The sequence below is a fragment of the Hippoglossus stenolepis genome, chromosome 10 (genome assembly GCF_022539355.2).
Source record: "Hippoglossus stenolepis isolate QCI-W04-F060 chromosome 10, HSTE1.2, whole genome shotgun sequence".
Classification (NCBI taxonomy): Eukaryota; Metazoa; Chordata; class Actinopteri; order Pleuronectiformes; family Pleuronectidae; genus Hippoglossus; species Hippoglossus stenolepis.
Genome location: NC_061492.1, coordinates 2,199,370 through 2,222,414, shown reverse-complemented (window position 1 = coordinate 2,222,414; position 23,045 = coordinate 2,199,370). Strand labels below are relative to the sequence as shown.

At 45.8% G+C, this 23,045-nt stretch overlaps 1 protein-coding gene across 3 annotated transcripts in view; it reads left to right on the top strand.

The window, feature by feature from the left end:
- LOC118116225 (transcription factor IIIB 90 kDa subunit) overlaps positions 1–23,045 on the top strand; it is a 71,728-nt gene that overhangs the window by 44,313 nt on the left and 4,370 nt on the right. For 2 of the 3 annotated variants that reach the window (XM_035167671.2, XM_035167670.2), the window contains exon 17: positions 19,424–19,475. The exons of the other annotated variant lie outside the window; for it this stretch is intronic. In XM_035167671.2, coding sequence (XP_035023562.1) covers positions 19,424–19,475 — 52 coding nt within the window. The remainder of the gene's footprint in view (positions 1–19,423; positions 19,476–23,045) is intronic. 3 annotated transcript variants of the gene reach the window in all.

Below are 23,045 nucleotides of genomic sequence, written 5' to 3'. Positions count from 1 at the left end.
CTTTAAACCACTGCACTTACTGCAGCCCAGCCCCCCCACATAGCTAGCTTGTTAGCTCGTTAGCTCTGTCACGCGTGCACCACGAAGCATCGAGCCTTCGTGGCTCAGGAACTGAAGGACACATTTGTCGGCTGCGTTTGAAGGAGCTTTCGAAAATGGGACAGACGAGTCGCGGCTGCTTCAGATGAAGCCTCCGAACGGCTTGTGACCACATGTCCTGCATCTTGACTGGTTGGTCGGCTCAAACCATCACTTGAAGACATTTCATCTGATTAAACAGAATTCTATCTGGATTCTATCTCATTATATAAACATAGTCCAGCCTATCATCTTAAATACTTCTATATTTCAGATTGTAAATGTACCCTCCTCTTATTAACACTCAGCTGTCATGTCTGCCATGTGTAGACTCCTGATAAACATCGTCTGAAGTACATGAATCCATATTTAATTTAACCGTGGGGTCGTTTCACCATTAAATAATCTTCAGTGCAAACAACAGATGCTGGAGTGAATAAAGGGGAGACGAGCGTGCTCACTCTGATGCGTCACCAGCCGTTACTCCTCTGTCACTCGGTTCAAATCCCTTCTTTTTCTGGCATGTGGCGTTGGTTTCATTCCACAACGATGAGGCAGCACTTCTTCTGTCGCCCGGAATAATCACCTGCGACAGGAGGACAGACTCCGGTGGGATTTTCTCTCTTTTATTTAATTTTTTTTACCCAAGATGCACCTTCTCTGCCAGGATTTGTCTCTGGCTGTTGCTCTGCCTCTTCCTTTCATGACATGCATTCAGAGGACTGATCCGCACGGAGCCTTTCACAGGAACTTAATGGGTTTTCTGCACTGCACAGAAAAGCTCTGGCTTTTTCCCCCCCAGTTTGGAAATTGGTTTCCTATGGCTCTGTTTTTAAACCTCTTTCAGTTAATGTTGGTTTTAGGAACCATCTTGAAGCTTTATAGGAGTCCTATAGAGGCAGCTGTTCAGTGATTAAGGGGATGTAAACCCTCCGCCCTCGCTCCCCTCCCTCGTTTTGTGGTGAGTTGAGCTCCAGTCATCTGGTAGCAGTTTGCTGGGCCTTCGTAAACCCCGTCCCGAGCCCTGCCACGATGCACTCTGTTCCAGACCCACCACGGAGTTTGATAAGTCTGCTGTTTACTGCAGTCGGGATTCTTCTTTAGCGCCACTTTCTTTCTCAAGTCAAATAAAATGTTGTTTCTTTGACACAGTGGGTTGGTTATGAGGCGCTCTACAAAGTGACGGGATGTAAACACAGATAAAAACCAGAGAACAAACACGACGCAGACGTAAGATTTGAGACCAAAGCCGGTGAGAGTGGAAAACGGGAAGACAGAAATTCAATAAAGCAAGTTTTTATATATTCTAACTAAGCTGTTTTCTAAATGAATTGTGTGGATAATAATTTAAGCTGTGACTCTTAATCTCAGTGTTGGTTGTTTGACCTCTGCTGAATATCGTTGAAAAGACACTGAAGCTCGTGTTGCAGCTCTTTGTGAGTCAGTTTATTTTTGTAATCATGTGTTTGTGGCTGACGAGTTATTATTCAACATACAACCTGCAAAATATCCATTTGGAACTTCATGTCGTTACAGAGAAGAGGAAATGTGAAACAATTAGAACACACACCCTCACTGACAGAATGATTGATGACACAACGTATGACACAATAAACCACTTCACATCCAGAACATGGTAATGTGAAACTTTATCGATCGTTCCTTTTATGTTCTCGCTGCTCCTCAGGGAGGTCGGAGGTCAGCTCCGGCACGGTGAAGCTGGAGGTGCAGCCACAGTGTCATGTCTTGCTCAAGGACACTTCAGTAGAGCGTCTTCGTGCCTGCTGAGGGTTTTCTATGCATCCCCCTGTTCAAGTGTCGTAAGGATGATGAGCACGATGTGAAGTAAGAGCTCACACGACTAAATGAAAACCTTTTCTCAGAGTGAATCCTGGATGGTTTCAAACACACTGAATAACGACGGCTCAGTAACGATGTGACGACGTGGGGCTTTGATCTCCTCCCTAAAGCAAAGCGTTTTATATGGACTTGAGTTATTATTTTGAAAAGTTGTGCACTTGGGTCTGAAGATTGCGTCGGTTGTTTAACAGAACTCCCGACACCAGTTCAGTAAATCATTCAAACTTAAATCTCCAGTGCAGATAAACCAGGTGGGATGAACACAAAGTTTTTCTAACTTCACTCTGCACCATAGACTGTTCATAAGAAGCTCTGCTCACAAACAATGAACAAGTGACAGTTTATTGTAGAATCTTTCTGAAATAGGCTGCGGAGCATCAGCACAGGACAACAGCCCGTTCCTAACCTGCAGGTTTACATCGGGTACTGCACGAGTTTAAATTCAATTTAATCTGTGAGTTTTAATAGAATAAATTAACATTCAAATATCCATAATGCCAACTAAGGCAGAAAATACTAAAACAATTTCAAAGCTCAGTGTGGGATGCAGCCACAGCTTCTTTCTCCTTCCAGTATCTAAAGGCTCCAGAGAGCCATGTTTGAACAGGGGCCCCTCGACAATCAGACGTCCCTGCAAAGAGCCACTGAAGAGGGGAACATGATAAAAGCATCAACATCAACAGAAGGAGGGAAAAGTGGAATAGAACAAGAGGAAAAGCTCCGGGGCTGGTCCTGAGAGCCCGATGCAGAGCGAGACCCCCGAATCTACGAGAGCAAACCCTTGAGCAAAGCACCGGGGGCAGCCAGGAGCCTGGAGGAGCCGCCGGGAGAGGGAGGGGAGGCCGGAGCAGCACAATGCGGCAGTGTAGCCCCTGAGCGAGGCCTCCAAACAAGGCACAATGGCTGCACTGTCAGCAGGCCTTCTCCTGCACTTTCATAGGGCTCCCTGACACCAGGCCTCCCCTCTCTCTCAATAACCAGCACAACAACCTTTTCAGGGGCCGAACCAACGGTCTGCTCCTCCACCGGCCGGCTGAAAGGAGCCATTCTGCGCTCAACGGTCGCTGGTTGAGACGGTTTTTTTTTTGTCTTTCTTCTGATTTTGCTTCATTCCAATGCTGCCCCTGGCATGCCAGCAGAGAATGGGAGATTATCACCATGTTGTTGTTCGCTCAGGCCGTTCGGGCATTTCCTGGCTCCTAATGGCTGCAAACCGCCGGGGTGGACAAAACTGTTTAATGGTTGCAGCAAGCGTCCATTCAGGAAAAGAAAGACAAATGAAAGACAGAGTGGCATGAATGATTCAGATCAGACATCACCGTCAATGGTTCACTGAGAAATGTGTTTTTAAAAATTCAAACAGGCCGGAAGCTTCAGGAGACGGCGTCCATTCTTAAAAAAAAACACAACACGCGGCTGGTGCTGATGACGCCGCTCTTCAGAGACGAGGAGGACGGCGTGAGACTGGAGATGGTCGTTCATTCATGGAGCGCGTCGGCTTCCCAGGGAGGAGATCAGCCATTCCGGCAGCAGCCATTAGCCAACTAGAGCGGCTCAAATCTGGCAGCCCCTCAGCGCTGTGGTCGTCCACTGCTGTTGTCAAACTGTCCGTTTTCTTGACTTTCAGACAAATTAAATATTAACCCACGTTTCCCATTGGACGATCAATCGTCAAGGTCGAAATACAGAAGGAAACGACCTCTTCAGAGTCTGTGGTGTCTTTTAAAGTTCTTGATTTGTCTGAACAACACAGACTCTTAATACGTATAAAAATCTTTCTTTCTTCATTTTCTTTGCTGTCAGATCCTCCTTCACTTTCTCCGTCACTGCCTTATTTCCATTCACCTCCTCTGTCCCCCACCTCCCTCCCTCCCCTCTCTTCTTTCCCCTCCATTTCCTCCCACTTTCTCCTCCATCTCCTCCTGACAGCCTCTGTCCTCAACTTTCTCCATCATCTCACTTTTTCCTCCTGTTTTAGTTTTTTATTATCCGTCTCTCCTCCCGCTTGTCCTCTATCCTCGCCGTGTCTCAGTTAGACGCCTGGAGCCCCGAGCTGCAGGCCTGTCGCTGCACCATCAGGTCGACTGGAGCTTTGGGCGACTCACTAACGACTTCCTTGTCTTTCTTCTGCTCCCTCTGTCGTTTTCCTTTCGTCTCTTACATCTTGTCTCTTGATCTCTCCGCTGAAGTGTTTGCACTTTACAAAACGTGGCGTGAATTTGCTTCACTTCCCTCAGACGAGTTCGATCGCAAGACTTGAAACCCACCGGTGTGAGGACGTGGGAGCGAGCCCGACGAGGCCACTTTGAGTAAACAGAACGCAGCACCGGGTGAAAGCCGGAGCCGTTACCGATCTGCTGACATCTTAACTCCACTTGTTATTGTTTTTAAAGGTCGGAGGTTTTTCTTCGCCGTTTCCTTTGTGGCTTCCTGCAGCTCATGCTTTGCTTCGCGTGTCTTCTCTTCTGTCGAGCTTTAATTGTAATGTGCTGCTGCTCTGCGTTACGTCGTCCTTCAGGGAGCAGAGCTTTTGCCATTAGTCAATGTTGCTGGGCACTGGACTGGACTCGGTGAGTGGAGGAACGTGGAGTTGAGGGAGTAATTAACAGGCGTCTGGAGAAAGTCCTGTTTGGAGGCTGATTTCCAGTGAAGATGCATGAAACAGAAAAAGGTGCTGAACTAATGAAGATAAAGTATCTGAACTCTGTGGCTTCCGTCAGTTCGGTTTTAATGAGACGTCCACCGGTGACGTGTTTTTATGTTTTCCACAAACTTTGGTCAAAATAGAAACAGGCATTTAATTTGAAACTGATTCAAACAAAGATCCTCATTTATTTTAATCAGGGCTTTTATTTGACAGTTTGGCTACTTACTAATACGCTTTCATTTTTGAAAGACGTTTTAAAACCAAAACCATCTCCGTCCACACGAGCACTTATCACGGGACTATTCACGTAAACAGGAAGCTAATTGTCGACTCTGCAATTGGTTGCTTGGTTACAGAAAAACAAAAAATGTTTCGATCTCGTCAATTGGTTATTTTCCAAATTTTACCTGCATTTAACAAAAAAAACTGCTTAAAAGTCAGCGGGCGTCTGGGTCATTGTTTCCAAACATCTCCGTTTATGAAGTGGTGGAAATTACCAGTGATTCACAAACATAGAAACTGAATCCTTAAGTACCCCCTCCCCCTCCTCTGCTGCGACCAATAAACTTTATTCTAGTTGCAAATCTTCTTCTGGGTTTTATGTGACAACATCTCAGGGATCCGACGGTAAGACGACAGACGTTCATCTCTGTCCTCGTCGTCGCTGCATCGTCTTTATCGGTTTTGCTTTTGCTCAGAAAGTAAATTTGCGTTCCTGCAAACTGACGCCGACGCTCACGTGACCACCGCAGACTCTGTGTCTCTGTCGAACCTCGTCTCTGTTTTCTTTCCCTCTGTTATCTTGTCTCTCAATGTCTCCCTCGTCCCTCCCTCATCCCTCCCTCGTCCCTCCCTCCCTCCCTCTGCACTCGGCCCTCCAGGAGCAGCGGGGCCCTTCTGGACTCACTGTACCGGACAGTTTTAGGTTCAGACATCCCATGCACTCATTCACTCCTCCTCCTCCTCCTCCTCCTCCTCCTCCTCTCTTTCTTTCAACCCCCCCCACCCCTCCTCCTGCCTCTCCACCTCCTCCAGCCAGCTGCCAAACAGACCCTCCCTGTTCCCTCCATCCTTACTGGAGGATGGAAAAGCAGTCTTCCAGAAATAGCCCAGATAATTGCCCTCCAGTGATATTTTTTCCTCCCCTCGGTCACTTTGCGCTCCTCTGCTCCTTCATCTGTTCTTTTCCCGTCCAAAGCTTCTCTCCTCTCCCTCCACTCCCTCCGTCTCTTTTGTAGAGAACTTGTCTGATTCCGGAGGTTTTTTTTGGACAAAGAAAAGAAAAGAAGAGAAGAGAGAATTCCTCACGGCATTTTTTCTTTTCCCTCAGTGGGAGGCGACCGTTTTTGGTCTGTTTTCCAAAAATGTAAATGGGTCCCAGAGACCGATGCAGCGCCGAGGGAGAAAGTGGAGAAGTCAGCAGTTTCCCCGGCCAGATGTTGCCACCGCTCGTCCAGCCCTCTGCCAGAGGGAGGAAGGGGGCAGGAGGAAACACTTCCCAGTTTGTTTTTCCAGCTTACTGGAGCAGGTGTCATTGTGGAGGAGTCAAGAAGTCACCTGCGTGTTTTTATTTTTAAAAACTTTGCAGAAACAGGAAACACTGAGTGGGGAGGGAGAGGGGGGGCAGCTCTTGTCAAACCTCGTTCCAGGTGTGAAGGGGAAACGTGGAGGTCGGGACAGTTTGCGTCACATTTTCCTGCTCGATGGAAGAGGATGTTTTTCCTTGTGACCAGCTGTGTGAGGGGCGGGTGTGTAATTTGTCTGTGGTTTGCGGCCCCTCCCTCTTAAGCGTCAGATCCCTAGTACCTCTGCTGCGACCAATGAGCCGGTGGATGCTGGTGGATGTTTGCAGACAGACAAATGGACGAGGGGGTGTTCATGGGTGCTACCAGGCCCAACTCACCCACCCCCCTCTCACACACTCTCACTGGGACTCCCCCCCCCGGCCTCGTGACGTGGGTGGCACACACTGCTGACGAGATTAAAAGCTTGTTTGTGGAAAATGAGAGCTTTTCAGGAATTAAGGTTCCAACAATTGTTATTCTTTAAAAGCCGTTCGTGTACTTTTTAAACTGAAGGAGCATCAAATCTTTTATTTATGAAGCATAAGCACTTTTTCCCCAGACAGCTTCAAAATGAGGACAGTGTCCTCGTCCTTGTCCCTGTTCCTCTTTATCGACCGTGAATAAAATGTGGATCATCGAGACAAACAACTGATGATAATCACCAGACGCTGCTCTCAGATCTACGAAGCCTTAAATTCATTGTTTTTGATTTAAAACCCACAACCCTCGTTTGTTTCAGTCTCAGCGATTTCATGAGCATCAGAACATTTCTGAAACTCGTCGGTGTCTTCTGCGTGTACGGATCCATTTTTTCATCCTGAGATAGTCGTTCTTCAGATTTATGATTCGGATGCAACTGATTCAGATATTCAACAGACTCGTTTTTAGCAGCTTCAGAGTCAGATACTTCCCTCAGCAGCTGGAGGAGACCAAAAACAGAGTTAAAAGTTAGATGTTGAAAGTTAGAAATGAGTCGTGCTGTTGCTCTTGACCTGGTGGATGTGAGAATTATCCTCCTGTTTCCGACACATTTACCATATCAGCTGTATAAAGTGATCATAGTGTTTGTCGGTGTGGTGTTTACAGCTTGTTGCGTTTTCCCCAAGTGGCAAAAATAAAATCAATGTTGTCTTCTCTGTTCAGAGGAGAAACGGTTGCGTATTCTTTATTGATTTATTAATGAGGCACAACACGTATTAATTAACATCAATGTCATGTTGTGTTTCATCTGTAGTCCCCCGAGCAGGAGGAAGTTAAAAAGAAACCAGACAAAAACAACATCAGAGCAAATGAACAAATGTAAAGCTGATTTAAAAAATTCACATTAAACAAATGAGAACATCACAACTGCAGATTTTAGTTTTTACGATCATATCTGCAATTAATCAATTATGTGTTGATCAACAGCTGGAAACACAGATGTTCATTTATCAGTGCCGTATAATTGAGAAAAGTAAATCCTCACTCTTCAGACTCTTGACTAAGCCCGTGTTTGCAAATGTTGCTGAAATAATGAATTGATTACCACATTTTTTGGCAGATTAACTTTCTGTTGACGGACTCGTTAATCCACTAATTGTTTCAGTATTAATAATAGATTGACACTAGAGAAACAGAATTACAGTCCGTTTAGATCCGATGAAACACAAACTGGTCGTCGTGCAGTGACGTGAACGAGGCTCCAGTGATGACGCGCTTGTTCACACATGAAAGAAGAAGCCAGGGGCCAACACGCCTGCAGAAACACTCCTCTGCTGGGAACATGCTAATGAAACACATTTCTCATACACTTACATTCGGGTCTTTAACTCCCTGCTCTTATTCAGAGAGATGCTCCGATATTTAATCCCCCTCCCCACCTCCCCTCCTCAGATGAACCCATATCTCGTGAAGTGCTGAGAAACGAGAGCGTCTCTCTGATTGTGGACAGCAGCAGCAGCTTTCTCTCCGCAGCCTCCCTCCGTCCAAACACTCCTCAACGGCCAAACCTTTGTTCTCCAGCCGCCTCACACTGTAACTAATGAGGGAGCCGGGGCTGCAGTTTCAAGGCGAACTGTAAAACTGGGCCATTTGGAAAACATCCCAGTTTTCATCCGCGGCTTAGCCACAGAAAAGAAAAAAGAGGCCCAGCCAGCAAACCCAAAATGTTGACACTAGAAGAGTTGATGGTATTGTTGGTGGTTCGCGGCCTCGCGGGGCCGAAGCGCAGCTTAGCAGCTGAAGACTTTCCCCCCCCCCCGGAGCCACGAGGAGAGACGTCTTAACAAGCACACGGAGATACTGCCTCTTTTGTCCCTCGTTATCTTTACTCTCAAGTTGGTCTCTGCTCTCTTTCAAAGCCCAAGATGATATATTAGTTTCATTTTTATATTTTACTCCCCTTCTCCGCTAAGTTTTTTGACACCATCCCCCGCGAGCTATTGCCAGTTGTCAGCCAGCGGCTAAACGGCCTCCCTCAATCGCCTTTTCAGCTCCGGCTTAGTCTCATTGGCAGTAAGCTGATTAGGAACGAGCCGCTAAGCTCGGCAGAGACTGATAGCCTAACAGAGAGAGTCGTGGCGCAGTGGATGAGCGGAGAAGGGTGAGGGAGGGTGAGACAGACGAGAGGGGGGGGGGGGAGTGAAAGGAGAGCGAGCGAGACAGGACGGACACAGATTAATGGACGGGAGGAGGAGTGGGTTCGCTGGTGTGTGAGGGGGAAATGTCCTGGATGTCTGCAGGTAACACGAGGGCGTCCTCCTCTGACCTCGTACGCAGTCTGGAGGGCAGACGGACGAATGGCCCAGCGGAGAGTCGTGAAGCGTTAGAGAACATGACCGAGGGGAGGAAGTGACGCGAGGAGGAGATGAAGGGAAAGTGTTTTTGTTGCTGTTAAACACGTCAAACGGACGAGTGAGTGGATTGAAGAGAGGGAGGACGGGAGGAGGAGGAGGAGGAGGAAATGCTTGTCATCTGAAACATGTCGTGGGTGAAAAGGGTTGAACGGGAGAGAAAGGAAGAGAAAATGTTCAATAAACAGCAAAAAGAAACATAAGAGATGAAGAGAAAAGGTTAGTTAGAAGGAAGAAAACCACACATTTTCAATTTGTCAGTTTAATTAGCACTGAGGCTCGAGGCTTCACTTCGTCATCAACCTGTAAACGACCGTGCACGGTGTTGGAGTCGCTCGCTGGTGGATCAGTAAACACCAGCGACAACAATCCCAGAGGTAAACAAAGGTAAACAGACAGGAAGGAGAGAGAGGAGGAAGTGACGACTGGTCCAGTGTTGTTGTGTGATGTTGTGGGTTTTTATGACATCTTCCCATTTGACCCGTTAGGGTTAGGGTTAGGGTTAGCAAGCTGCTGCGTTTCAGATACTTGATTGTTGTTCTTCTATCATTTCAGTCCGTCAATGATTTTTATTTACTCTGTGTGATTTTAGAATAGTGAACAGACGCTTGAAACCTGAGACTAGATATTGGTTGTCTGCCTCCTGGTGGCTGCAGTTGGTCATAAACCCCGTCCTTCTCCATGTTAACAGATGGGACACGAGCCAAACCATAACATCAAAGTACACATCAAATAGTTTTTTCTTGGAGATGGTTTCTGTCATTCTTGTTAGTTTTAGGTCTGTTTATGATTCTGATAAGTTTGGTTTTAGTTATTTGATATAACGAAGAGGTGATTGACAGCTGAGACTGACTCGTGATTGGTCGAGTGCATGTACATTTGTACATTTTGTGAAGCAGTTCTCATAAGTTTCTTCTTAAAAGTTCTGTATACTTATGTTTTGCAAAAGAAACTCTTTGCGTTTGACGTCAACAATATTTCTGAGTCGGGCTCATCATTCAAATGTGTCGAGATAAAACTGATCCCAGATTATTTGTGATCACAGCGGAGCTCGTCACTCAAGTTGTTTTTCATCTCAGTCGCGTTTCTACGACAGAACAGAACCAGCTCCAAGTCTGAGAAGTTTAGAAAAGTAGAATATAGAATAATTTATACAGAAAATACATATTTTTATAGAGAAAACATCTTTAAATTACAGTCGTATAAAACCTTACTTAACCTCCATTGTTCCAGGAGAATATACAGACTCTTAATTAATTTATAACAACTCATTGTCTTTATCATATTCATTTATCGCTCACCAATACTTTTACATGAATATAAAATATAAAAAATACATGAATGAACTAAATCTCTGTACAACTACACAACAGCGTCTTCTAAACTGTGAGTTAATGATTCATATACTTTCACTGCTAAACAAACACGTTTATTTTACTTTAGTTTATTTTCACCTCAACTTAAATAAATGTAACTTTCATCATGAAAAACATGTCGAGCGTCGGCGGTTCAACATCAGAGCGAGAAGTTGACCTGATCTGTGAGGAGGTGCAGAAAGAAAGAGACTCGATGAGTTTTTTTTATAGAAGTTCAAGAGGTGGAAAAACAGACCGAGCGAGGAAGAGGGAGCTGCGACCTCCTCTTCGAGGTGAAGGACACAGGGCGAGACGAGCAGAGATAAAGTGAAGAACTGTGACCTTTTAACGGAGGTGAAGAAGTGAAGAGGGGGAACGGAGGGAGGGGAAACTGTGACCTTCTTAGAAAACAACACCTTACAAAGCTTAACGCCAGTTACTGGGGATGCAGTTTGTCTCCGGCTGTTGACTGAGGACATGAAATAAAAAGTGCAGTACAATAATTTATACTTCAAACATAAAAAATACAAACTCCGGCGTCGGCCCTCATCACCAAAACCTCTGGAATCTCCTCGTCTTTCCAAGTTGACGTCTTCGTCTTCTACGTCTTCATCCTGGGATATTTGTGTTCTTCCAGTTTCACGTCCGTCAACACGTCCAAACTCCAGTTCTCTGTTTCCTCACATGGACTCACGCTGACATTTCCCAGACCTCTTACAAGGCGGCCGCAGGAAAGGGTTCTGGAAAATGTCCGGAGCAACTGACTCAGACATTTGCGTCCTCACATTCCGTCCCTCTGGAAAAACTTCAGGAAAGTGTCCAGACTTCAGTGCAGGTGTGGAAGCAGCTTTACAGAGACAACGTTGAGGATGAGCGAATTAGAGAAGTATAATGAAAAGACTCCTGGTTGGTTCTGAATTGAGGGGGTGCAGGGTGGAGGTGCGTCTCTCAGGGATCGTGGTGCTGTGTGTGTTCGACAGCTAACAGGTGATTGGCTCAAGGCGAGCGTGTCGGGTTGTGATTGGATGAAACCGACAATGAGCCAGTAAACAACAGGATCTTTGCTTGTGACTAAAGAGGCAATAAGACGTGAACTTTCACTAAACTTCATTTATCTATTGAAATAATAGTCTGTTGGACATTTCAGCCATTTCAAGGATTCAGGGGTTTTCAGTCGACTGTCACAGATTCCAGAGGAGAAGATGTTCAGCTGGTTTTTTAAGAGGCGAGTTTCTCCTTCAGTTAAATGTTTCTGAACTGAAAACATCCCTCAAGTAGCTGAGACTGAATTTTTTAAGTGGAATGTGGATTCATTATAGCTCATGAGGCCTTTTGGACTTTTTACCACTAATGGAGACGAAGACAATGAAGAACATAAAGAAGTAAATTCCTCTTTAACACTGTTTAAACATTTGCTTTGTCAGTATTTTCTGAGGATGGAAACAAATCATTCAGCTTTGTTTGTTCGGCCTCAAGGATTCATTCACACAATGAACTTTTGAATGAAAGCAGATTTTGTTTGTGGACAGGAAAACTCCGCGGGACACCTTTAAGCTGTTTGGCTCGTCTTCTCTTTTCACGATTCTGACGAAGCACAGAAATGTTGCCAGCGTTCAGATCCTGGATTACATCGGATACATCGGCTGCTTTCAAGGGTCGAGTCGGCGTCTTATTCGTGTTTTAGAAATGCATAAAACTGGTGGATTTCTAGTGCAAATAGTTGAAATGTTCTTACAGCAGCAACAAACGTTTTTTTTTATTCATATTCCATTTATTCTTCATTCAGCAGCTCAGAGAAAGAAAAGAAACACGATCAGAAGAAGTGTGAAGGGAACTGGAATCAAGGAGTTGCTCTTTTGTTTATTAATAGTTTTCATTTATCATTTCAGTAAAAACATGAATCAAATGAATATTTTCTGTGATCACCTTTAAAACACCAGTTGAAAAATATTTCTGCACTATGTGGGTCTTCCTTTATGAGAGCGCTACATGTGCCACCATTGTTTTCCTCGGGGAGTGATTTATACACGGTGATTTATACGCCGAGGTCTGACCGGGCGGCGGGAGCCACTCCCTGCTGCTGTAAATGGTCGCCATGGAGACCAAACGTCTGCCGCCACGGGTCGTCCCGAGCGCTGTTGATGACCGTTTGACCTCTGACCTCTGTAAGTGACTCCAGGACTCTCCCAGTGAGCTCAGATTAATCATCGCTGTCAGAAAGAAGCTCGTAGCGCCAACATGTAAACAGTGGAACCACATCGACTTTAAGACGCATCATCCACAAATATTATTAAGAATAATAATATCTGCTTTTATGGGTTGAAATACTTAACAACATGTGTTTGTGTTTGAAACCCACAAGGCTCCTATTGGTCTTCTTTGATTTGTCATTAATGATTAAAGTATAAACATTGCATAAAATACTAAAACATCATCGCAGCTCGGACCAAAGGAAATCAAAGCACACATCAGAGTTGTCTATTAAAGTAGATAAAATAAATACAACCAAAAAAACATATAAATCTCAGAGCAGTACTTTAAGAGAGTAATTTAAACGAAACAAAAATCTAAAAATCTATAAATATAAGTCCAAAGTGCAAACAAATCCAGATCCTTAATGAGATGAAACGTGAGCTGTATTTAAAACAATTTGTTTCTGTCGGTAAAAGTGATAAAAGTCAAATGAAAGTGTCCAGTTAAACTGGGACGGAGTGATGGTGAATAGGTGGAGGCCATCTGCCTTTTTTAGAAAATCATTAACGCGTCCAACATCGTAACAAAAGTCTGAAGGAACTCAACGAAACACAGGAAACAAAAGACGGAGACTAGAGGAGTGCGAGCGCGTCGGGCCGCCGCAGACAGACGGTCACCCGGTCGCTCTCGAGACCGAGACGACCGCAGGGAGGCAAAATAAAGAGAAAACGAAAGTCTGATGAAACGGGAGAGGAGGTAAGTTGTCCACGGAGCCGAGTAAAGTCTGGAGCGTGGGCTGAATAATAAGATCTGATTTCCTGCTGATGGTGGGAAGCTCGCTCCGCCGGGAGGGATTACAACTTTAAAACGCTCACTTCCTTTTGATAAAGTTGAAGAATTTCTGCATAATAATCAAAGAAAGTTTCACTGACCCAAATGTCAATAAACCCAGATCGGTGCTGCGGCCGCTTCTGTGGATTAAATATTTCACAGGTTTTACTCCAGTGGTGGAAAGTAATTAAGTACATGTAGTCAAATACTTCAGATACTTTATACCAGAGACATTCGTTGATTTACTTAAAGTCCAGGATCATATCATCAGCTGCTGTTCAGGGATCCGGAGCCCGACGCACCTTCGGGGTATCGTGATGTCACGTCTGGAAAAATACACGTCTAGCGGCTAGCGTGACACGCCCCCTAACAAAGCCGGGTAAAGCGAGAGCGGAGGTTTTTCCTATTATGGTTAAAAGTGTTTGACCAATCACAACAGAGAGCACCAGCTGGCCAATCAGAGCAGACTGGGATTTATCGGGAGGGGGTCTTAAAGAGACAGGAGATAAAACCAAGTGTTTGGGACAGAGGCTGATAAGAGGAGCTGCAGCGATGAGGAAGTGATGTGTTTTCTGAACATTAGAGCATGATACAAATCAAATAATCAACCTGAATATGAGCACAGGAAATAAAGACTAAAGATATTTCTAACAATGTTCAAACTCAAAGAAATCCACAATTTTATTCGAGATAACAGGATCTTTGAATTGTCATACCTGCTTTTCCTGTGGCTTCGTCCGTCTCTGCTGTAAATTCAAACGAGGTACGACGATGGAATAAACACTGCTGGCAGCCAGTTCGCTGTTTTTAACGTCCACTGTTTGTATCGCTCACTCGTAATCGATCACGATCATGTTTTGATTGAAAGACCCCTAGTGGCCGAAGCTACCTATAACGTACGTCTAAAGAAAGTGAAAAAACAATCCTGGACTTGGTTTTTGAGAAGCTTTTGCATCACAACAAAACCAACAGACAAATGGACGGACCCCTGGTGGAGGTGGGAACGTGTTTAAAGCAGATCGGTTGTTGTTCACGTGTTAGTGGTGAGTTGTTGAAGTGCATCGCCTGCGGGGGGGGCGTGGTTTGTTGGCTGCGTTTTTAGCGAGCGAGTTCATAACCAGCATCAAACCACAGTTGTAGAAATGCGGTCGGCCTCATGTGGCTCTAACTCCCGGGAAGGAGCCTTGTTGTTTCCATGGTACCTGAGAAGATGGAGGTTGGTTCCCACCCCAACAAATAACAGCAGCTCTTACCAGATGCTTGTGGGACGCGCCGGTCATGGTTACTGCTGTTGCTAAGCCACCACGGAGAACGTGTTTGATTAAGAGACGTGACAAACGACCGCCTCTCTCTGTGGGAACGTGTGATGTTGGAGATTAAAATGACTTTGGACCAGTGGAGGAGCTGAATGACAAACACGGAGGGTTTTCGTGTACCTTTTGTTTACTTGGTGGTTTTGCTGCTTGTTGAAGCTGCAGGGACTCGAGCACCTTGGTGGTGTCTGGTGATCACAGCCAGTCGAGATGTTTTCGAGGTGGAGGTCAGGGTTTTCGTTGCAGTGGGAACTATTTCTTTGACTTTGTGTAATGTCAGTAAAGTGAGGGTCCCTCTCATTGTTCTGCTGTTCTGAGGATGTTTAGATCCGTCAAGCTCCAGTTTGTGTTTACTTCCACAGATCTGTGGATGGTTCCTTGTGTAGGATGAAGAGATGTCGTGTTGTGTGTTGATCTTTAAAGATAAAAACAGAAAAGGTTTTTTTTTTCCCCTAATTATGGTTTATGAGGTTAAAGAAATCAAAGCCTGCAATTAGTTCCAGTACCTGCTGTTTGTTTGTACTTTTTTATTTTTCTCTTTATTCTTCTGAGTTTCCTCCAGGGGCAGATTCAAGGATACACTGAGCTGTGATCTCGCTTATAATTGTCTTTTTCTGGGCCGGAAATATTTCCATATTTTTTTATCCTCTTGTGTTTTGCTGAGCTGCAGTCGGAGCTGGATGATTGACAGGAGACGAGACGCTGCTGTTCGAGGTTAACGGACGATTTCACCGACACAGAGTCCGAGTCACGAAGACGTGTTTAAGCTTCACGTCAAAGTACTGAAGTGTGTCTGAACTCAAATTCATCTAGATTCTATTTGAGAGAATCCAGTGTGACTTGGTCTGGTTGTGTGTGTGTGTGTGTGTGTGTGTGTGTGTGTGTGTGCGTGAGATCACACTCCTGTAAACTCTTTGATCTCTCACACGTTGTCTGACTGTGTGTGTGTGTGTGTGTGTGTAGATGTGTGTTAATAGCATGTGATCCTCCCCATTTGTGTGATTAGTGGTGTGTAACGCTGTGATCCTCCCCTGTGGTCACGCCACCAGCCCCTGCCGACACACACAGACACACACACACAGACCCACACACACGTATGTTACACTGCCCGACAACACACTGTGATAGTTTATGAAACACTTAATGATCTGTTCCTTCTGTGTCAAGCATCTTTCCCTCCATCAGAGAACTGCCCTGCATGTATTAATATACAATACATACTGTGTGTGTTTAGCCCACAGCCGTTAACAGCCCCCCCCCACCCCCACCCCCCCTCTCGATGAATGGTTAATCTTTGTTCACAGGACCAGTCACGGTTCCCAAATATATCTGTGAGCGCAGCGTCGCAGCCCGGTGCTAAGTGACCCAGAAATCCTGTCCGTCTCTACACATGTCACAGCTCTCATCAGACGGCCACGGATGGGTTAGTGGGTTATTAAATATGGGCTGTGTGTGTGTGTGTGGGGGAGGGGTGTGTTATCTCATAGAGAAAGTGGTGGAAATCCCCCCCCACACTGAGGACACCTCCTCTCCTGAAAATGTCATTAAAGTGACATTGTTGGAGTGAAAATTAAAATCCCTGACAACGGATTTTCTTCATCAGCGCCTCAATATAAGTGACAACCTGGTCGTTTCAGATGTCAGAGTTGTGTGTTTGTGTGTATTTGTTCTGATGAACTTGGCAGCCCTGACGTAGTTCACACATTAATCAGCTGATTTACTTAAACCTTTATTCAATTTATTTATTTAATCTTTATTCAATCTGATCTCAGTTTCTGGAGAGACCTGAGAACCAGGGAGATCCACAATCAAACCACCGGCGCACAAAACAACACAAATACAACACAAAACAATACAGACAAAGATATCACTTATACACAAAACTGAACCCAAGACTTTGTGTGTATCTCCTGTGTCTTTGTGTACACATGCTTTTCTATACAATCCCCTGTTAATCAGCAGTACCAGGTACAGTGCTGTGTGTCTGTGTGTGTCTGTGTGTGTGTGTGTGTGCATGTCTTTCTACTGTGTGAGGACATTTTGGCTCAGCGATGAGTAATGTCAATAAAGTGAGGGTCCCTACAACTGTGTGTGTGTGTGTGTGTGTGTGTGTGTGTGTGTGTGTGTGTGTGTGTGTGTGTGTGTGTGTGTGTGTGTGTGTGTGTGTGTGTGTGTGTGTGTGTGTGTGTGTGTGTGTGTGTGTGTGTGTGTGTGTGAGATGAATGGGGTCAGTGCTGGACGGAGCAGCCAGAGGAGGAGAAAACACAATCAGTTCTTTTGGCTGAATCTGCGTCTCCTGCTGCCAAGCTGCACACCGGCCCACAATGCACTGCAGCCTGAATGGACACAACTCTGCACAAATGAGGGACTGTGTGTGAGTGTGTGAGGCTGCATTGTGTTTCTGTTTGCGAGGTTGCGTGTGTGTATGTCCCTTGTGTGTAAACCTTATGTGTGTGTGTGCTTTTGTTTGTGGGAAAGTATGAGAGGGAGCACCACAGTAGCGTGTGGTGGCTTTTTGTGATTATGCCTGATTTAATTGTGTGTGCTGAAGGAGGGAGGGTGTGTGTGTGTGTCTGTGTGTGTGTGTGTGTGTGTGTCTCTGTGTGTGTCTCTCCAGTCTCCAGCTGGAAAATCAAGTTGGAAGCTCAGATTATTATCATCATTTATTTACATCCGAGTCCATCGCAGCACTAATTTCATCCAACCCCCAGTTTACTGACTCCTCCTCTTCCTCTTCCTCCTCCTCCTCTTCCTCCTCCTCACGTTATTGATTGGATTATTGTACGAGTAATGAAACGACTCCCTCACATTAGTTTGGAAATAGATGTAAATTTAAGAGCAAACAAACACAACATGTCCCCTCGACGCTAACGAGCAGAACGACAACCACAACAAGGTGTCAGACAGACACACAAACCTGTGATATAATGTAAAGAGAGGAGACGCAGCGTGATGCACGGCGATTATAAGATCTATAAAGTCACACGGGGGGGGGGTTATATTAAAATGGCTCTAATGCAGGAAATGAAATCATGGGGGATGTGTGTGTGTCTAGGTGTGCGTCTGTCTGTGTGTGTTTTGAGTGTATACACAACAGCAGCAGCGTCTGGCTTCATTAGAAATCTCAGCCGGTGGAGAAGACTCCAGAGACCGTGTGAGAAGTGGAAATGATAATATTTGTAATGCTTCGAGAGGAAGATCAGATTCTGTCGTTTCTTTCTCTCTCGCGTGGTTTTATTCAGCCGGATGATTTCAAAGGACCAGTTCTGTTCACGTCTGTGAGGAGATGATCCTGAATAATAACAGAAGAGGATAAAAAACCTCAGAACGTCTGAAACAAATAGTTCAAACTTAATTTTGCGTCGTACTTGATAATTGACTTCATTGATGATCCTTTAATTCGTGTTGATTCTCTTCAGCTCGGTTTTGCTGCCTCGGTGAATCTGATGTTGTCATAACAACCCCCGTCTGTGTGAATGAGATGATCTGACATCGACTGGAGCAGAATCACTCATGTTGTATCGATTATTGATCCACGTGAGATCACAGCAGGTCAGCGATCGATCCTTTTAAAGGGATTCAGGATTTAATCAGATTCTCAGATCTCCTTCCTCCTCTTCCTCCTCTTCCTCCTCTTCATCCTCTTCATGTGTCCTCAGCCCATGTTCTTCTCTCTTTCACCCTTCATCACTTTGTCCTCACGCTCTTCTTCACCCTTCCTCCCGGCACTGCCTGTTGCCTATACCTTTTATGTCTTCCTCACAACCTTTCCTACCCTCCTACCCTCCGTCCTCCCCTCTTCCCGTCCTCCCTCCCTCCCTAGTGTCCGGGTGAGGTCCCGGGGGAACACGTCTAGTCTCGCACATGAACGGGCCCCTGCCTGGTTCGCTCAGCGGGGAGCGATTCGCCGGCCTGGTTGGGATTTTTTCTAATGAGGGTTGAGTAGGGGGTAGCTTTAAAGGGTGAATATGCCATATTCGCTCTTACTCCCCCCTTTTCTCCCACACACACACACACACACACACTCCCCCCTGGTTAAAGCAGATTAATTAAAAGCTCACTCGCACTCTCTCTCTCTTATCAGCGAGAGTTGAACACTTACTGTACCCCCGGGAGCTCAGCGCCGGGCCGGGTGGGCAGGGAAGGGGGCGGGGAGCCTCTGGGAACGATGCTAATTCCAGCCAGTGGGACGTTGGTTCGGCTGCTCGGGAATCACTGCCGGTGGTTCGCTCCTCATCGCAGATCATCTCTGCGACTGTCGAGGAAGAGATGGAAGTCGTCCCCGTCAGTCACAGCTCCACAGTCGCTCCATTGTTCCTCCGGTTCCCGTCGTTTGAGCTTCACACACCAGACGCAGTAATCACAGAGAAACCCTCCACCTCCGACGTGTCGACAGTAAATCCTGTGGGATTCATCCGTGTTTTATTCATCAAAGAAGTGTCTTCACGGAAATCTCTCCATTTCATTTGAAAAAACCAAGAATCTGCAGCACTTGCTGTCAGTAATTAACATAAATATCACATTAATTACTGATGGTTATTATGTGATTGTCTTTCCTTTTGATTTTATTGAATATATTTGATTGGTTTTCACATTGAAGGGATTTACTTTGGTGTTTTGGTGCATAACAAACACAGTAAGTAGAAAATGAGGAGGAAAATAAAACATGAGCTGCAGTGAACACGTGGAGGACATGTAGAATATTAGAGGTCGGGTTTGTTCTGATGCTGTTTTGTCGTGTGTGTCGCAGGTTGCAGCCGTTCATCACCGGACAGCCCAACAAGAAGCTGGCTGTGGAGCAGGTGAGCTGCCGTTCATCTTCATCACGTCCGCTCTTCCTCAGACACTCACTCGCTCCGTGTCCTCGTCCACACTCGCTCACTGAAGGGGAATTCATAATCTCAGAGTCCTCCGGTCCACTGGGGTTCGCTGTGATGAATATATTTAGTTGTTCAACACTGTCCGGTCCAGTTGCGATCTTCGTTTGGTTGCACAGAAGAGGAAGACCTTGGGCGCTGGTTTTGGAGGAAGGCTGCGTGAGGAGATCTGCCTGTTCCCACATTTTATAGCTCATCTTTGAAGGAATTGGAGGACACACAAACTGGGTCTTCTTCACTCTACTCTTCGCTTGCTTCTACTACTTCTTCTTGATTTAAACGGCGGTTGACTAATGCATTTCCTCCGTCTACTGGAAACATATCAGGAGTCAGACATATTCACAACAAAACGTTTGCGTTCACATATGCAGAAAATACCTGGAGGTCAGTGCAGGTCTGAAAGCAGCTGCATAAAACACACACAGATGTTTATTGCGCTCACTGCACGAGTTGATATAAACTCCTATAAATTCATGTACTTCATAAAAAATAATGTCGACCTCATTGTCCTCAGTGGTCTTCTGTCATTCTTTGACCAGTTTGACTGTGAAAAACACATAAAATTTAAGTCTGAGTGGTTTTAAAATAAAATTGAATACGTCGAACGTGGCAGAAACCAAACTGGATATTCATGGCTCAGAGGAATAAGATGATTTGTTGACGATAAGAAAAAGGCTCCAGAAAGAGACACAGCCCCAGAGGCTCCAGGTTATGAAGCTGTGACAGTAACAGACCTGGAGACAGGGTGTACCCCCCCCCATTACAGGCTGATTGCTGAAATGTCCTGCTGAGCGGACGGGGGATAAATAAATCTCCCGTCCGGCCGTGTGAGAGGTGAAGCTCACTTTGTCTTTGTTTGCCCTTCTCTCATTACTCCTCCCTCCCTCCAGGGTGTTCGCTGTTCCTAAAAATAAATCTGACAGGCTCTTTAAAATAAATACGGCCTTAAACTTTAACATAAAAATGTGTTAAAAAGCAGTTTTCAGAGGTGGTTTTTCCTTTCTCCTGCGGTGACGAGCTGCTGCCGGCCAGTCGCCGGCTTGTACATGAATCCAGAGACACCAGGTTGGAGCTGCAGTGTCTGTTTAACTAAAGCCGGTTCGACTTCACGTCTTTGAACAGTTAATTTCTCATTCTGCCGTCTGCAGGGAGAAGTGAGACACGTCCTCCAACTTTGTGTCTTAATTTGATTTTAAATTGGACCCAAATTCAATCACAGGTGGCTTCACGGGATCTGACAAAGTCTTACATTCAGCTGTGTGGACGACAGATGCATGAATATATTTCCCCGACATCTCACTTTCCACATTCCTGACCCCCCCGCCTCCTGCTGATCTGTCTCATCTCTCATGGTTTATCTCACTCTTTTAACAACTTTTGCCACGTTCCACTTTCCACAGAGAAGAAAAGTGAAGGAGTTATTTAGTTTTTCACGTTAACAGCGTATAGTGACCGACAGTTGGAGCTCGTCCAACCACCGAATTCAACACTGACTGTTTTCTTCTGGAAGGTAGTCGTGTGACAGGAGCCTGACGAATCAGTGAAGACTACGTCTGATCTGTAAAGACCCAATGAGCGAGAGGTTGTGAGCGTCTACATCATCGTTTCATTGGCTCTAAAACTCCGTGTGGACACCAGACGATTCTGTAGCAGAGTTGGTGCATTTTCAAACTAGATCATAGTGTCGATGAGATGGACGAGAAACTCTCAAATCATCAGCAGTAGATGAACAACTGTCAGAAAAGACTGTGTCTTACATCGAATGGTTTAATGTCAGCTCCAAATGTTCAACATGTGAAAGGGTGCTCGGGATTTTATGGATATTTCGTGGCAGAGAAAGAGAAAATGAATGTGTCTGTTTTCATCCCAGTGAGAAACAACAGCTTCATCTCCTCCAACACAGATTAGTATGAAGTGACATTATTTAGTGATATTAGAAAACTAGTGACTCTTCTCCAGCCTCTTCTTCACTCTCCTCTTCATCGCTTCCTCTTAACGCTCCCCTCTGCTGCTGTACTCATTTCCCATCATTCTCCTTTTTTGCGATTTCTTCTTCCTCCACATTCCTTCCCATCCCTTCATCTCCACTCCTCCTCCTCAGTCTTTGTGCCCCCCCCCCATCATGTGCTGCTGGCAGCTCTGAATGGAGGAGCTCAGGGAGCTCAGGCTCCGTCGACCAGGAAGAAAACATTGCCACAAGGGGCCGGGTCAACAAGGCTTGTTACTTAGCAACCCCCCTCCCCTCCCCCTGGGAACTGGAGGCAACCGGCCGCCGCCATTGGCTGAGGCTGCTCCTCGCTCGCAGCTCCTGTTATGTAATGTTGCCATTTCATTGCAGTGACAGGCCCAGATTGAAAAGAGATTGTGTGTGTGTGTGTGTGTGTTTCTGTTGGTCGCTTAACAAGAAAACCATTTCCTTCCCCCTCCTCAGTGACCCAGCAATTAGTCTGTACATTTTTCAAACGAGCCAGAGGAGGAAATGGTGAGTTTACGAGCCAGAGAAGAAGTGATGAGTCGATTTCTGCCAACAGAGACTGGTCCAGCTGTTCCCCCCCGACCTCTCCCCTCCTCTCTAAAGCACATAGAGGGGGAGACGGCGGCGGCGGCGGCACACAGCGCAGATCGAGATGTGGGGATTTAGAGCGAGAGGCTTAGGAAAGTGAAAAGTGTGATGAGGTCACGGGAGAGGTGCTCGGAGCGGCTGGCGGTCGCTCTGGGGCTCCAGCTGCAGTCTGCTTATGCAAGCAATCGTCATGGCGATTCATGACGGAGTCTGTTTGGATTCTCTGAGAAGTTCTCAGGCCGTCGGGAGACGATTTCAGCCTCAAACCGATAAACCCAGACGTTACTGAAACTCAGAGAGGAAACAAACACATGCACACATTCACAGAAGCCTGTTTAAATTCATATTGAAGAAATCAGAGACTTGAAGGTCTTTGTAAAATGTGCACACATCGGTAGTTTTTGGAGAAACCCTGTGGCGATGCCCCGGGTCTGAACCTGACGTGGCCCGAACCAAACAGCAGCTTTAAAACAGGGACGTGATGACCTCGGGTCGACCTGCACTGGACTGAGATTTATTCTTTCTGGTTCTCATCCAGTTAAAACACTGAGTGTCTGAACGTGAGCGTTTTCCTCTCGGTTCCTGTTCTGAGTAACTGCAGCCGTCAGACGTCAACACGCTCGCTCTCGTAAAACCTGCTTCCTGTCGCTCGTTGGCTCTTAACGAGCGGCTCTCCGATTGGCCGGCTGAGACTCAGCGGTCTGAGTATCTGCCTCCAAGCGGATATTTGCAGTGCAACGTTATCTGTGTGTAAATATGAGCGGTGATGAGTTTCCCTCCTCATCCTGACCCATGTAATAGCTCTCACCTTCTAATTAGTTTGGAGCAGCGTGTTTATGGTTATTTTTTTATATTTCTTCACATTACCGCCTGCGTTCAGCGGCAGGTAATGAGGCGTCCAGCTCCTGTGATGAGGAGCCTCTTTACAGCCT